The sequence below is a fragment of the Typopeltis vanoorti genome, chromosome 1 (genome assembly GCF_054136105.1).
Source record: "Typopeltis vanoorti isolate ZY-2024b chromosome 1, IOZ_Tvanoo_1.0, whole genome shotgun sequence".
Taxonomy (NCBI): domain Eukaryota; kingdom Metazoa; phylum Arthropoda; class Arachnida; order Uropygi; family Thelyphonidae; genus Typopeltis; species Typopeltis vanoorti.
This window is the reverse complement of record NC_143549.1, coordinates 103,557,760-103,575,022: the sequence shown is the minus strand read 5'-3', so window position 1 is coordinate 103,575,022 and position 17,263 is coordinate 103,557,760. Positions and strand designations below refer to the sequence as shown.

Genomic DNA, 17,263 nt, shown 5'->3' with positions numbered 1-17,263 from the left:
ATTTTAAGAAGTCTACCATAATTCCATCTTCTCCTGGGGCCTTTCCATTCTTCATTTCTGTGCAATGCCATTTCCACTTCACCTTGTAAGATCTCAGGGGGCATCATATTCTTCCTCTCTCGAGTTATCCATAGATGATTCTTGGATGTCTATGCATTTGACACAGTTTAATTTTATTGATTCATTCCTGTGCCATACATCAATGAAGCACTCTATTAATTGGCCTTTGTTGGTGACAAGTTCTTTGGAAATTTCCCGCTTTCAGTTCCCAAAGGTTCTCAATGGGGGTTATATCCGGTGAATTTCCAGGCCAGTCAAGAACCTTGACTGTTTTGTCATTCAAGAATTTTGTTACTTTTTAGCCTTATAGCAAGGAGCAGAATCATGCATGAATGTGAAATCATTATTTGGGACCCACTCCTGTACCTGGGGTAGCATCTTGGTTTCCAGTACCTAGATGTATTGATCCTGCTTCGTTGTTCAAGCCTAAGTCCTTGATGCATCGACAAGCTGTCATTGAAGATATCCTAATGCCAGCATCTTGCATCATTTTTGTAAGAACCCTCTGAGGTGCCTTCCTGTTTTCCACACAAATATCTCTAATTTTTCTTTCATCCTGTGGGGGTGGTAATTTTTTTTCAGCCACATTTCTTCAAGCGCTTCGGTGCCAATTCAATATTTGCATCAATTTTTTTTTTACTTGGCCCACTGATGCTCGTGAAACATTAGCAATTGATGCTATCTTCCTTTGAAAATGTTTAGTATTCATTAGGAGCATTTTTATTTCTGAAATTTTCATTGGAGAAAGATCTTTGGCCTTGCCCATGATAAAAAATACACTCTGTCAAGAAAATAATAAAAAAAACCATAAAATAACAATGCAACACTTTATAAACCATATAGAAATCTTGAAATAAACTACTTACCATCAAAATATTAGAACACTCCAAAAGTAATTAAAATGCTTGAATAACCCCAATAACTTATAAACAAATGCAACTGAACAAGATGACTCTCAAGTGGTGGCTAAGAATCTAAACACAAAACATATGGCAGGTTATGAAACCAACAGTACAGTATTGGCAACTGTATATTTAAAATCAGTAAACATAATTATTTAATAAAAAAATATAAAGAACTCCGTGTAACCAGGTTTTCGTTTATTATAACTGGTTAAAGTGTAAAATTGTTACTGTAATTTATGGAGGTGACTCTAATAATATGATTACCCACTGTAGAGAATGGAATTGGTTAAAGCATATCTAAAATATATCTCAAGAGTCAGGTAGATAAATAAAGTAGAAGTAAATCAGATGAGTGGTGAAATAAGGTCGGCATTGTGAAAGAGATATAAGATAGTAAGTAATGATCTATGCAAGAGAAGCATATATATTGCAGGATAATAATAAGGAAAGAAAAAGTGCAATATACAGAATGAACAGTGGCCATTGAAAATCAAAGGATAGTTTTCTGTTGGGTGGCACGACAAAGTTCTTGATGAAATAACTGCCAAAGAGGATATAGTGGAATTGTTTAATGAATGCTTTCCGAGCGTATTTCATATACATGAATAATGTTGTGCAGGGCCCATGATGGAGTGTATGCTAGACAAGCTTGATATTAATATGACTGTGGTTGGATTATCGGGGAGGAGACGTCTGAATAATCTTTTTAAGGAATTTGAAAACCCAACCAGGGATTCTGAATTCAACTAAGCAGTGTTAAGTTTAGAGTGTTGAATTGAGTGATTATCTCAGAGGATGTAATTATGAATGAGGTATTGACATTGCCATCAGTTAGTGAGAATGACCATAAGATTCTTGGTAAGTAATAGATGGTCTCCAGTACTTGCCTTCTTTTGGGGACCCTTTTATTAGGTGTTCAACTGGACACTGAGTGAAAGAGATATAAGATAGTAAGTAATGATCTATGCAAGAGAAGCATATATATTGCATGGATGGGTGGGTCAGAAGCTTGAAATTTGGCCAACCCAATTACATTCAAACCACAAACAAAAATAATGATATGCTGTGGACTGTCGTACTCGTTGGGGTATTGCCTGATTAAACCTGGCCTACCCTGCTATTTTTATCAGAGGATCAAGATGAAAGTGAAAAGTCAGCTTCTGGAACAAACTTAGAACTGAAAGTAGGATCATCACCATGAAAAGTATTAACTGAAAAGATGTGGAACTCACAGAACTAGAGAAGAACCATGTTGACAAAATTGATGTTTACCAAGATGAAGAAGACTAATACCAGTGAGAGAATGCTAAATAATTATAAGATTTGTTGGGCAATACTGATCATTGAGAGGTTATGATATTCAACACTAAACAACAAAGATAAATTTCTCGAGATGTAGGTGATTTTAAGAAGAGTAATGTGTGTATATATTTTAAAATGGATTAGACAATGAAACTGATTTATGTTTATGGGCCCACAGAAGGCTTTGCTAAGGAAAAGAGAAATTTTTATGCTCATTAGAGAGCAACTGACATAATGAAAAAGAAAATCCTGATTTTTTTGTTGGAGATCTAAACAGCAGAGTGTTTAGATCTGTACATAATATGTTTTGCAACATTCAGGTTGCACCACAACATTGGCCAGTAATGTTCTAAATTTATTCTCTTCAAACATATGATATTTTATATCAGTGTTTTAAGACCTGTACCATAAAAGTGCCACGGTGCAGGAATCGGAAGTCATAATTCCATTCACTATCAAATAACATGTAAACTTTTTCCACACCGTGAGAAATAGTTCCTCATTATTGCACCTTCAAACTTCGTTGTTCAGAAAAAATGGTAAAAAACATTCTCCATACCTGAACACACAGGTTAGACTAGAAGAGCATCCATATCTTTACAGAACTGATTTTTCGGTTCTGTAAAGTTGTGGGCTACATCTCTCTCTCTCTCTCTCTCTTTTTCTCTCTCAGTATAGAAACACTTGCAGGATTGCAGTTAGCAAGATAAGGTAACAAACCTTTTCAAGGAGCATCATTTCTTATCATTCAGCATTTTATGCTTTCAAGGTCATCTCTTGAGCTAATTTGAAATTCTGTTTCAGAAATGCTCATTTGCTATGAAATAGCAATACAATTTTCTCAAATGACAGCTGATTGCCATCTCCCTCTGAAATACTGTTTATTCTTTCCATATGTTCATTGTTAGAATACAGGACTGGAATGACTTCCAAGTGAACTTCATCCATCCATCAAATGTCATTTCTGTCGAGAAGGTTGACTATTAAAGATCTTGATACAGTCCTGTCTTGGGATATTCTTTTGCTCTCTCTCTCTCTCTCTATGAACTTTAAGCCAAGCCTCCTTTATGTTTTTGAACCAAGTATGTTGCCTTCCTATTTTTCGTTTTCCTTTTACTCAACCCTCAATAATCTCTTTATAGACTTTATTTTAAAGTCCATATCTCACAGTATGGCCTGTTACTGTTTTTCTTTTCTATATATTCTTATTATATTCACTTTTGTGTCCATTATCTCCAAAACTTCATCATTCCAAATTTCATCATTCCTGTTTTTTGGATCTACAAGATCTTCAGTGCTCTTCTAATATATCCATATCTCAAAAACTTTGATCCTTCTGTGAACTCATCTTTGTTTATTGTCCATGTATTTCTGCTCCATAAAGAAAAGTGGACTATGTAAAGTGCTTAGTCATCCTTAATGGTTTTTGCTTATTTCTCTTGACACTTTTATTGTTTTATCTGCTAAAGTTTGCCTTTGCAATTTTCATGATCTGTTTTGCATCTTCCACCTTCTGAAAGTAGATGTTTCCTAAATAAGCATAGAATTTAATATGTTCAGTAATTTCATTTGCCACTGATTTTTTAACTTTTGGATATGTTCTTCTCTCCTTTCTAAGTGAACTGCTGGTATTCTTTATAGACCACAATATTTGCATATTATATCATCATCATCATCACAAACCATGGGCTCACTGCCCGTTGGTGTCCGATGTCTCCTTCACTATTTTCTTCCGCCTTTCTTTGTCCAGTGCACAGTATCGCAGTTTCTGTACACCCATTCCACACTAATCCTTTATATTGTCTATCCATTCTCTGTATGGTCTACCTCTTCTGTTTAAACCATCCAAAATACCAAATATAAATGTCTTTATCTTTTGGTCCTCACTCATTCCACAGATGTGTCCAAATAATTGCAGCTTCCATTTTATAATCTTCTGCATTAGATTCTCTTTTGGTTGTATCTTCCGATAGAGCTCTTCATTTGTGATTTTCTGTATCCATCCTATTCTTAGAATCTTCCTGTAACAAGTTTTTTCAAATGCCAAAATTCTTTTTCTTGATTCCTTGTTTATTACCCATGTTTCAGATCCATACAGTACACCGCTAATGATGCATGTTTCCAGTACTTTTAGTTTTCAGGCTGATCACTTTACTTTTCCAGATGTTATCCATGGCCTTCAGATTTGTCTTCCCTTTGCAATCCTGATCTTTATTTCTTTTTTACAGTCCAAATCATATGTTATTTTATTTCCCAAATATGTGAATTGTTCTACATTTGCTATAACAATTCCATCCACTTGTATCTTTTGTTTCATGTTCTTCTCACCAAATACCATTGTCTTTGTTTTTTCCAAGTTCATAACAAGCCCAAATTTCTTCCCTTCCTCATTTAACAGTTTCGGTGTTTTTTTGTAGTTCTCTTTCGTCTTCTTCATTAATAACAATGTCATATGCAAATCTCAGATTGTTAATTCTCATTCCGTGTACAGATATTCCTTTTTGCATCTTCCTTCAGTTTGTCCATTGCTCTTTTTAAATGTGTGATGAAAATGCTTAGTGATATTAGGTCCCCTGTCTAGTACCTCTGCTTGTTCTAAACCATTTCCCCAAATCATCATCTATTCTAACTGCTGCAACTGCATTCTGATAAACATCTTTTAATATAGCTATTAGTTTTTCATCAATTCCATAGGATTCCAGAACTGCTAATGTCACTTTCTGGTCAGTACTGTCAAATGCTTTCTGAAAATCAACAAAGCAAGTATATATGTTTTTTTTTTCTCCTAGCTTTCTCTGCTATTAACCTCATTGTTAAAATCTGTTGAATTGTAGTTCTATCCTTCCTAAATCCTGCTTGCTCATCCTCAAGGTATGCTTCCAATTGTGTTCTCAATCTTTCTGTCAATATCATCATCATCACTTTACCAAGGTGACTTGTCAAGGCAGTTCTATAATTTTTACATTCTAGCTTATTTCCTTTCTTGTATAATGTCACTAATATTGATTTCACCCACTCCTCTGGCATTTTCCCTTCTTTCCATACCATATTACATAGTTGGTGCATTTCTGTAACCATACTTTCACCACCATATTTAATCATTTCTCCAGTGATGTTATCGTTACCAGGACTCTTGTTGTATTTTAGCCTTCCTATTGCACCTCTTAAAATGTCCATATCATGCTCATTACCTGGTGGTGATATCTGCTTCAATTCTTCAGTCAGTTTCCCAATGCTATCTAAATCTAGTTTTTCTCACTACAGTATCTTGTCCACCGCTGTACAATTTTTTTCTTTATTCATCAATATTTTGCCTTTTTCATCTTTAATTGCGGTCTGTTTTGGTTGCCACTTTCTATTAATGGTTTTGATCATTTTGTATACCTCCCTTGTTTTATGCTCTCCATAGTACTGTTCTATATTGTTGCATTGGGATTCTAACCATTTAATCTTATCCATTCTGACTGCTTTTTTTTTTCACCTCATTACACTTTCTTCTATATTGCTCCTCTATTTGTTCTGATGTATTCCTTCTTACCTTCAACATTCTTTTCTCCTGTACCAACTTCAGTGTTTCTTGTCTAATCCATTTCTTCTTGATCTTCTCTTCTTCTAGTACTGTTTCTTCAACTGTATCTTCTGTCGCCTTCATTATTCTTTTCACTCTTAGATTCGAGTTTTTTTCTTTCTCCACACTTTTAAGTTTCTCTTCTAACACTGTTCTGTACCTTCTTCCTTTTTCTGATTCACTTATTCTGCTGTATCTCTTCTATTCTGATGTTGGGGTTTATATTTCATTTTAAATTTCAATTTCATGTTTGCAATCACTAAACTATGGTCCGAGTCTATATCCTCTCCTTGAAAAGTTCGACCTTGCTGTACTGATGTTATCCATCTTCTTTTAATCGTAATCATATAAATCATGTTCTTGGTTTTCCCATCATTTGATCGGCACGTCCATTTTCTACACTCCTTTTGTTGGAATCTTGTGTAACAGATCATCATCTCGTGGTCCACAGCAAATTGTAACAATTTTTCACCTCGTTCATTTCTTTCTATGAAACCATATTTTCCAGTGACTCTTTCCCGACCATCATTATCTATTCCAACTTTGGCATTCCAATCTCCTTCAATAATTAGCACGTCCTGCTTTGGTATTGTTTCTATTGTCTCTGTCAGATCTTTGTAAAATAAGTCAATATCCTCATCTGTGCTGTCAGATGTGGGTGCATATATCTGGACTATTGGTATGTTAAATGGTTTTGCCTGAAATCTTGCTACAATGATTCGTTCATTGACTGGTTTGTAGCCTAACAGTGCCTCTCGACTCTTTTGTTAAGAAGGAAGCCAACTCCTGCTTCGTGCTTGGTGTCATGTCCTGACCATATTATTTCGCATCCATTGATCTCTTCAGATGATTTCCATCACACCTCTGCCAATCATAGTATATCGCACCGATATCGCTTCATTTCCTCACGAAGTAATTCTAATTTTCTTGACATCCAGAGTGTTCGCCCATTCCACGTTCCTACTAATAACAGTTCTGTTAGTTTCAGTTTCTGTTTCCTTTTGGTATCACGGGCCTTGTTGATCCAGGCGACGTTCGAGCCGGCATGTTTTATCTGTTGATCGTATAGGCATCAGATAACAATTGTGTTTTTTTTTTTACAGTCAGAGCATCGACACTCATCTGACCGACCTACCTACCTCCTTTATCCAGGTTTGAGACTGGCATGAGACCACTAAGGATTCCTTGGTAGAATTTATATAGTTTATATTATATAGTTGAATTCATTTTCCTGGAAAGTGTCAAGGTGTGCCATGATTTTTTTGGTAGGGTAGTACATATCCACTTTTACTCCTTCATGAATTAAAGATCAGTTATAGTGATTTCTACAATATTTTACAGTAACCAGTATGAAAACCTAGTGCATATGTTTATATCTCTCTCTCGCTTTCTCTTTTATTTTGAGAATAAAATTGCAAGTTGAAACATGATTTTTTTATTCAGAGGATCTGTAGAGGATGAGGATGAAAATTTCAATGAATCTTTTGCAAGTCAGGAGTCATTAAAAGCTAATAATATACATGAAGAATCAGAATATTCTTATCAACACCAAGTTTTGTCTGAAAAATTAGCACCATTATTGAAGGAATTAGATCCCCAGCAGTGGAAAGGTAAGACAAGTAATTAATATTTATATAAAATAATATTAAATGGTTATCTCAAAAAAGAGAATTCAAACTATATTCTATGATGAACATAGAATATAGTTCGAAATGTTCATGTATCATTGACATACATAAACAGAAAGATGCATAGCTCTCTCTCTGCTGAAATATTAGTACACAAGAATAATGGTTTATCAGCAGTATTATTTTGATTCATTTTGTCATTATTATTACTGCTACTACTTGGGCATCTCTGTGTGGTTCAAAGATTCTTGCAGGGAGACTGATACTAACCACAGTGCCTATCGTATTTCTCTTCTCATTTTAAACTTCTTCACTATTCTCCATCCAAAAAATCTAGCACTCACACACTTGCTAACCACATTCCTACTCAACCTTCAAGGATGATGCCTTGCTCTCTCATATCTGGTCATGTATTAAAAAATTTCTTTAGCATCTACTCTGTAGAATTCTTTTAGAAACTTATCTGTTTCTATCTCATTCCTTCTTTGCCATCTATCAATCCACAAACCTTCAATCTTTCTCATAGAGAGCACTCCACAGACCATTCACCACTTTGGTCACTCACCTCAGAATCCACTCCATCTCTTACACATCCTTTGATCTGTTTCGTCCACTTTTGTGTTTTGTGCTTTGAACTTCAACTCACTGTCATCATCACTCCTCAGATCCTTAGCCTCATCAATTGGGGGTGATAGTGGATAAGGATCTAAAATTTAGGGAACGCATCGCAAAAATTGTGAAGACAACACATAGGCTTCTGGGAATGATGCAGAGGACACTGACGTGTAGAAGTAGGGAGATTCTTGTTCCGTTGTATAAGGCTTTGATTAGGCCACACATGGACTATTGTACCCAGATTTGGTCACTGGGTTTTCAGAAGGATGAAGAGATGTTGGAAAGGGTCCAAAGGAGACTGACTAAGGTAGTTTCTGACCTCTGGAATATCGAGTATGAGGAAAGATTGAGAAGATGTAATTTGCAGAGTCTGGTGGACAGGAGGAAGAGGGGAGATATGGTAGATACCTACAAGTTGGTAAGGGGTTGTTATAGGATCAATGCTGGAGAAGTTTTACAGAGAATAGTGGGACATCAGGGGAGAACCAGAAGTCATCCCTGGAAACTGTATAAAGAGGGTGTGAGTAGGGGAGTGAGATGCAGGTTTTTTTCGTGCAGAGTTGTGAATGATTGGAATGCCTTGCCTGAGAATGTGGTGTCTGCAAAGAGTTTGAATGTGTTTAAAACACGGTATGATGAGCTGTGTGTGTGTGTGTGATAAAAGGACCTCCCAGATGAGTCTTTGACTCCATGAGGTCTTCGGGTGGTAATAATAATAATAATTTCATTTAGTGCAGTCCCATCAATCTGGTACACGGCTTGCAGTCTCTTCAGTCAATCAAAAGCACATATCCTTACATTTCTCAACATTAAAACCATTATCCTTTGCACACACTATCATTTTATTAAAATTGTCTTGTAGGACCCCTCCATCATCTTCATTAATTATTGCTCTGCCTAGTTTAGCATTATTGGCAAACAATTGGAAATCATAACCAATATCATTAATGTACAAATTGAACAGTGGTGGTCCAAAGGTAGAGTCCTGTGGCACACACTGATTCATTTCCACCATATTCATGCAACCTCTTTCCACCTTCTTATCCATGTCATCAGCTTTGTATTCATGCTGATTTGCTCCAACATATATAAAAGTGTTCCATGCAATATCCTGTCAGATATCTTTGCAAAGTCTGGCAGTATTATGGTATAGTCAATTTCCTCGTCCAACTCAACTGACCCTTTATTGTAGAAAGGAAGTAAATGGATAAGACAGGATATCTCATTCATGCTGCTGTCCCCTATGGAAACTCATGTTCCTTTCCATCCATACCTTGATTTTGTCCTTGAATAATTTTCCAATACTATAATCATCACTTTAAGATACTAAATGGTCTGTAATTTGGGATATCTGTCTGAGTCTCCATTATACAGTGGGATTATAAGATTGTCTTGTCCCCCTTGCCACTCTGCCAGTGTTGAGACTTAAATTAAACAACCTGGTGAGGGATCTATTATATAGTGAAACCCATGGAGTATTAAACTAAAAAATTCTACATAACTAAAAAATTCACATGTATACTGCAGTAATTAAATTTTAATAATATGTAGATATTTTGTCTTAAGTATCTTAAGACATCATCAGTAGAGTTATCACAAACAGTACTAGGAATTACATACAAAGGGGCAGTTAGTGTGCATGCTTACATTGGAATCCCTCTATGCATACAGTAGCATGTTTGAGGACTTAAAAAAATTAATTCGGCTGTAATTAAAATTAAATTAAAATATATCTGAATTTATTTTATACAACTGAGGATAATAATTTCCCAGACTTTTGGGATAGTGAGACAGTCATTACGGTTGAGATTGGGTTTGTGACATACAATTGAGCGCAATTGTCACAAACTCAACGGAACCCTAATGACTGTCTCACTATCCCAAAAGTCTGGGAAATTATTATCCTCAATTGTATCAAATAAATTCATCATATATATTTATTTGTGGGGGGGGGGGGGTCAAGAAGAAAAAAAAGAACTTGGTAATGTGTTTTTTGAAAAACTACAGAATTTGCAACCTTTCATGCATGGAAATATTTAATAAAAAAAAAAAAAAAACAGGAACTACAATATAGAAAGTTATGGTTCTTAAACTGTGTGGAGTAGGTGAGAAACTATTCCAAAGCACAGAGATAGATGGAATGATGGAGGAAGATGAGAAGTTGGTTCAGTATATTTGAAGCTGAAATGTGAACAGATTTAGACTAGCAGTTACTCATGTGTTAACAGGGGAAAGTTTAGGAATGGTGGTGGGAACCAGTTTAGTAGGACAGTCCATATGTCTGAAAAGAGGCATAAGGTGTAAATAGAGTGGTTGTGAGAGAAGGGGCATCATTTAACTGGATAGCTCTCTTTGGATGGCTTCTTGCATTTTTATAAAGGTTTTTTCTCACCAACTCATATATGAGAACCATAGGATATGTCGGATTTGAAATTTGTACTGCATTAGCAATTGACAAGAAGTAATGTCTTGAGCGGAAAAGGGTGGCTGTTGTTGAACATGATCATTATCAAATTCCTGATGTGTAATCTTAATTAAGGTGTGTACAGGATACTATGATAGTACCACATTTTACATTATTACTAACTTCCTATCTATATTATAATATTCCAGCTGATCAACTTGTTATCTCTCAGAACTCCAACATTGTCAGATTTTGACTTTCATTCTTCTAAGGCACCTCTAACTGCATCACTCAACCTATATCTTGGTTTCTCTCTCTCTCTGAGATCTTTTACTGCGATCCTGGCATTAAATACCTAATTTGCTAATCTTTCTTCTCCCATTCTGTTTAAGTGACCATATTACCATAGATTAGCTATGCTCATATTATTGATTGTTAACAGTGTGAAGTTTCTTCCTAATATCTTCATTTTTAATGTTACTGTCATTGATGCTATTCACTCTTCTAATTTTTCTCTGAACTCTCATTAAAATTGGTTTGAACACTGTCTTATGTATCATAACTAGTTTAGAGTTTTGGCTGCTTATTCCATATAAAATTATTCAGTTAACTCTCTGCTATACCAGACTTTCCAGAAATTCATAAAGTTTTTTTTCAGAAATTCAGTCAATTTTCATATTTAGTTTGCCTTCTTAACTAAAACTTATTTCCCAAATAGCTACAATATTTTACTTGTTCTACAAGTTCTCCATTTAGGATGCAGCAGATGTTTTTAATGACCCTGCCTGTTTTCATAGTCTTATTTTTATTACTGATTTTTGTCCATGTTTGTTACAACAGTTAATGAATGAATCCTCCAGAGTTGTAATTAATTATTTAGGATTATAATATTATTTGCATAAAGTAAAGAACTGAAATTAACATCTTCAGTTTTTATAACTATTTTCCTTCAAAATGTGGTACATGTAGATGATGAAGAATAGGAGTAGAGATAGTGTACGGTCTTGTCTTATACTTAATTTTACAACAGATCATCTTTCTGTATCCCCTTTCAGTTCTAATTTCTAGCTCATAACTTTATAGATTATGTATTGTTCTGTATTTTGTTCCATTTATTTCATATAACTGTAGTGTTTAAAAAAAAACTTTTCTTTTGCCATCTTGTATGTCATTTCCAGATCTACAAAACGAAATACAGTTCCCTGTTATATTCCTATGATTTTTCTACAGGGTGTTTCATCCTCAGCATGAAATCAGAAGCTCATGTAGAGAATGAAATGGGAGAAGACTTAATGGTGAGTGAGCAAGAGGTATATGAGAAGTTAAGTAAGCTAGATATCAATAGGACTTGATGATATATCACCACATTTTAAGGTAATGTTCCAGGGAGTTAGTATCAGTCTTGCTTGGCCAATCTGTCTAACAAGAATCTTGCAACAGCATAAGTCCCAAAGGAGTAGAAGGAAGGAAGGTAAAATTGTTCCACCTCCTCACAAAGGTGGTGTAAGGCTAATACTAGAAATTATAGACTGATCTTTATATCTAGAGTTGTAGTTAAGGTATTGGAGAGGTTAGAATGGTGAGAGATAGACAAAAAGTGGGTATTCTTTGTGCTTGTCAGCATGGGTTTGTTAAAGGGAGATTGTGTTGTACTAGCTTACTTATATTCTCGTAGACAGGCTTATACGTTGGTTATGCATTATTAAATTACTTAAGGAATTGAACAACGTAGCTACGAATATAAATTAAATTATACTTTAATAAATATTTCCGATATTTCGGCAACATCACATTGCCATCTTCAAAAGGAACTTACAAAAAAAGGCATGTGCACATAGGCAATACAACACAGTAACTGAGAATGAAGAGATGAAGCTATTGTTCTCCTGATGGCGCCCTCTAGCGGGCTAAGTAGGTGTTCTTGGCCATTGGGCTGAAGGTCTGCTGATGTAAGCCTCCCAAATTTGGGGCAGTCGCATACAACCAAATTTGTTGAGGTTTGGAGAGTTTCTTAGGGCTGAGGCTGATTCCATAAATAGTCTTTCGAATTTGTATTTGCTATGGTGTATTATGTTTAGGTTTATCAGAGACACATTGGTGCGGAGATGGATTCATGGATTTACCAGAAGGAAGACTATACTTCTCAGGAAGAAAAGATAACATACACAGAGAAGGAGTTGCATTATTAATTGAAAAGAAACTTACACACTCAGTAATTGAAATAAACCCAGTGTCTCCTAGAATAATCACAGCCAAACTTCAAGCAAAAGAAAAAGGTCAAACAATTAAAATAATCCAAATATATGCATCAGACAGTAACCATTCAGAGGAAGAAATAGAAAATTTCTATGAAGAACTACAACAGGAAATAGATAATCCCAAAAATAGAGAACTCATGATAGTGATGGGAGATTTTAATGCTAAAATAGGACAGTTCACAACAGACAAAAAAGATGTGATGGGGAAATTTGGATACGGAGAGCTTAACAACAGAGGAGAACAATTATTCCACTTCTGTAAAGCAAACGATCTAATGATTACAAACACATTGTTCTATCAATGCCCTAATAATAAATATACATGGACATTCCCAGATGGTAATATAAAGAACTGCATAGACTATATCATCATAAACAAACAATGGAAAAGATCAGTAAATAATGTACGAACATTAAGAAGTTTTGATTTCGACACTGACCAAGAAATGTTAACTGCCAAAGTGAAGATAAAATTCAACAGGAAAAACAATATCAGAAAAGAAGAAAACATCAACCTATCAAAACTAAAAGACAGCTCAAGCAGAAGTCGATTTTTAGAACAGATGTGCTTGAAATTAAAACCCTCCATCTTCCAGAACAGCGTAAAATGCTGGGCAGAAGGAAAAGAAACAGTCTTATCAATTGCAAAAGACACTCTAGGTTCCAAACCCAAAATAAACAAACAGTGGATAACCCAAGAAATCATAGCTACCATAGAAGAGAAAAGAGAGGCCAAGATACTTGTAAACCAACAAAACAATGAAGAGAATAGAGAAAAATACAGAGCACTAAAAAATAAAGTTGATAACCTATGCAAAAAAGCCAAAGAAAAATGGTTAGAAGAAAAAGCTAAGGAATGTCAAGAAGCATACCAACAAAACAACCTAAAAGTCTTCCATGATACTGTAAGAGAAATTACAAAAGAATTCTCAGCAAAAGCAGTAACAATGATAAACAACAAGATGACTGAAACCGGGAATATTGAAGATATAAGAAAAATCTGGTCAAACCATTTTAAGACTATCTTCCACCAAGGAAACAAAACTACAATGCCAACAATAGAAGGAAATAATGATCACCCAAAAATTTTACAAGAAGAAGTTAGATACGCAATAAAACAGATGAAAAACAATAAAGCACCAGGCATTGATATTATCCCTACTGAACTGTGGTCATATGGAGGCAGCATATCAATAGAATATTTAACAACCCTATTCAATAAAATACTACAAACAGGAGAGATCCCAGATGACTAGAGAACTGGAATGATCATCCCAATATACAAGAAAGGAGACAAAAGAGACTGCAGAAATTACAGACCAATCAATTTACTCCCTCACACCTATAAAATATTCATAAGAATTATACAAAATAGATTAAAAAACATTTATGAAGAAATGATAGGCATAGAACAAGCTGGTTTCCGAGGAAACTATTCAACAATAGACCAAATTTTCACATTGCACCAACTAGCAGAGCTCAGCTGGGAAGACCATAAAGAACTATATTGTTGTTTTGTCGACTTTAAACAAGCTTTCGATAGCATCAACAGAGAAATCCTTCTTAAAATTCTACTAGAAAAAGCAATAGACAAATATATAATACAGTTTCTGATAAAATATTACTCTAAGACAAATGCAATAATTAAAAAGGACACACTCACAACAGAACCCACAGAGATCCAAAAAGGAGTAATGCAAGGATGCCCATTATCCCCATGCCTATTCAACATATATCTAGAAGAAGTTGTAAAGAAGGCAATAGACAATGAGCCTGGAATCAATGTCACTGGTTTAAACATAAATAATATCAAATATGTGGATGATCTCGTCCTTCTTGCAAGAACCCCAAATGAACGTTGTTCAAAAGTTGATCAACAAGCTAAACGAAACCTGTAAAACATATGACATGACAATAAATATACAAAAGACAAAAGTGATGAAAATAGGGAGGAACGGAACTACCATCTCAGCCACCCTGAACGGAGAACAAATAGAACAAGTAGACAACTTCGTATACCTTGGATCAAAACTAACAGAAACAATAGATGAACTCAAAACAATCAAACACAGAATAGCGATAGGATGGACCACCATGGGAAAATTACAGAAAATCTGGAAAACAAACAAGATATCTAAGCAAGCCAAAATCAAATTATATGAAGCAATAATTATACCAACAGTCATCTATGGAGCAGAAGCGTGGACAGTTCAAAAAAGAGAGGAGAAAAAAACTGCTGGCATTTGAAATGAAATGCTTAAAAAAAATAAATAGAACAAGTTGGATAGAAAAGAAAACAAACATCACAGTCAGACAAGAACTATTGTATAAAAAGACAATAATAGAAAAAAATTAGAAAACAACAGCTGAGATGGTTTGGACACACTGTACGCATGGATGCAGACAGACTATACTCAATACTTAATCAATACTTTTCCAGCTGAAAAAAGAAGACCCAGAAGAAGAATTACCTGGCTGAAATTAATAAAGAACATCTCAGGATGCAGAACATATAAGGAAATTTTTCGAACAGCAAGGAATAGAAGAGACTGGAAGATTCTGCTCAAGAGAAGACTCAACCCATCTTAGACGGAAGAGAAGAAGAGAGAGAGAGAGAGACGGTATATTACTGTAGCTTTCTTCTACCGTATTCTGTGGCATGTATCCAGAGCATGGTCTGCAAGACCAGAATGGCCGTACTTGTGAAAAACGGATGTAGTCCTTGTGTTCAGAAATTCTGATATTTGCTGTCCTGCCTGTTTGGCCAAAGTCAGACAGTTTACAACTGCAAGGGACCTGGTATACACCAGGTAGGTCTAGGTCTGCAGGTAGGTCTCCACTAAAGACCAACCACTTCCCCTAGACCTACCTGGTGTATACCAGGTCCCTTGCCGTTGTAAACTGTCTTACTTTGGCCAAACAGGCAGGACAGCGAATATCAGAATTTCTGAACACAAGGACTACATCCGTTTTCACAAGTATGGCCATTCTGGTCTTGCATTCTGGTAGCCAAACAGGCAGGACAGCGAATATCAGAATTTCTGAACACAAGGACTATATCCGTTTTCACAAGTACAGCCATTCTGGTCTTGCAGACCATGCTCTGAATACACGCCACAGAATACTGGTGAAGAAAGCTACAGTAATACACCGTAGCAAATACAAATTCGAAAGACTATTTATGGAATCAGCCTCAGCCCTAAGAAACTCTCCAAACCTCAACAAATTTGGTTGTATGCGACTGCCCCAAATTTGGGAGGCTTACATCAGCAGACCTTCAGCCCAATGGCCAAGAACACCTACTTAGCCCGCTAGAGGGCACCATCAGGAGAACAATAGCTTCATCTCTTCATTCTCAGTTACTGTGTTGTATTGCCTACGTGCACATGCCTTTTTTTGTAAGTTCCTTTTGAAGATGGCAATGTGATGTTGCCTAAATATCGGAAATATTTATTAAAATATATTTTAATTTATATTTAGCTACGTTGTTCAATTTCTTAAGTAATTTAATACAGCTTACTTATATATTATAACAAGGTAATGAATGTACTGGACCAGGGAAATATACAATGGTATACTTAAATTTTGCAAAGGCTTTTGATAGATGGTTACACCACAAGTTGGTGACCAAAGTAGATGGGATTGGATGATAGATTAGTGAGTTGGACAGGCAACTGGCTTTCAGATAGGTATCATCAAGTTGTGTATGAGGATGTGTTATTCCACAAGAGGAAAGTCACTAGTGGTGTGCCACAGGGGTCTGTTTTTGGGCCCATTGTTATTTAATTTGTATACTGTTGATATTTGGATGGGGTTAACTGGCGATATACAACTGTTTGCAGATGATGCAAAACCAGGGAGAGTGATGAGGAATCAAGCAAATGTTGTGGCCTTACAGGAGGACTTGAATAGATTGTATAAGTTTGACACTATCCATATGAAACTGTCAGTTCAATATTGCAAAGTGTAAGGTTCTGTAATTTGATAGGCAACAATGGGATACAAAGTATACACCTGGTGGAAATTTTGGAGGAAGTTGAGGAGGCAAGAGACTTTGGAGAAGTGGTGGACAAGGATCTGAAGTTCAGAAGTCACATTGCAGAAGTTGTGAAGTCATCACATCAGATTATGATAATGATGCAGAGGACCATAACATGGAGAAATAAAGAGGTTCTGGTTCCATTGTAGAAGAACTTGATCAGGCCTCGTATGGATTATTGTGCACATATTTGGTTTCCATGGTGATGAGGACATACTGGAAAGGATCGGAAAAGAGTGACTAGGGTGGTTACTGGTCTTTGGGATATGAAGACAGATTGAGGAAATGCAGTTTTCAAAGCCTCATGAATAAGAGGAGAGATATGAATGAGACATGTAAGGTGGTAAAGGGTTGTTACCAGGTAAATGTGGAAGAAATTTTTCATATACTGGGGGGGGGAGTAGAACAAGAGGACATCCCTGGAAGCTGTATAAGCTGGAGGGACATAAGGAACAAATGTATGGAGAGTGACTTGTGAGTTGAA

At 35.7% G+C, this 17,263-nt stretch overlaps 1 protein-coding gene across 1 annotated transcript in view; it reads left to right on the top strand.

The window, feature by feature from the left end:
- The window catches only part of LOC150110267 (armadillo repeat-containing protein 2-like), a 236,473-nt gene that overhangs the window by 40,535 nt on the left and 178,675 nt on the right, over nucleotides 1-17,263 (top strand). Inside the window, exon 6 of the mRNA XM_090395007.1 lies at nucleotides 7,279-7,445. Within this exon, the coding sequence (XP_090251133.1) occupies nucleotides 7,279-7,445 (167 nt within the window). The remainder of the gene's footprint in view (nucleotides 1-7,278; nucleotides 7,446-17,263) is intronic.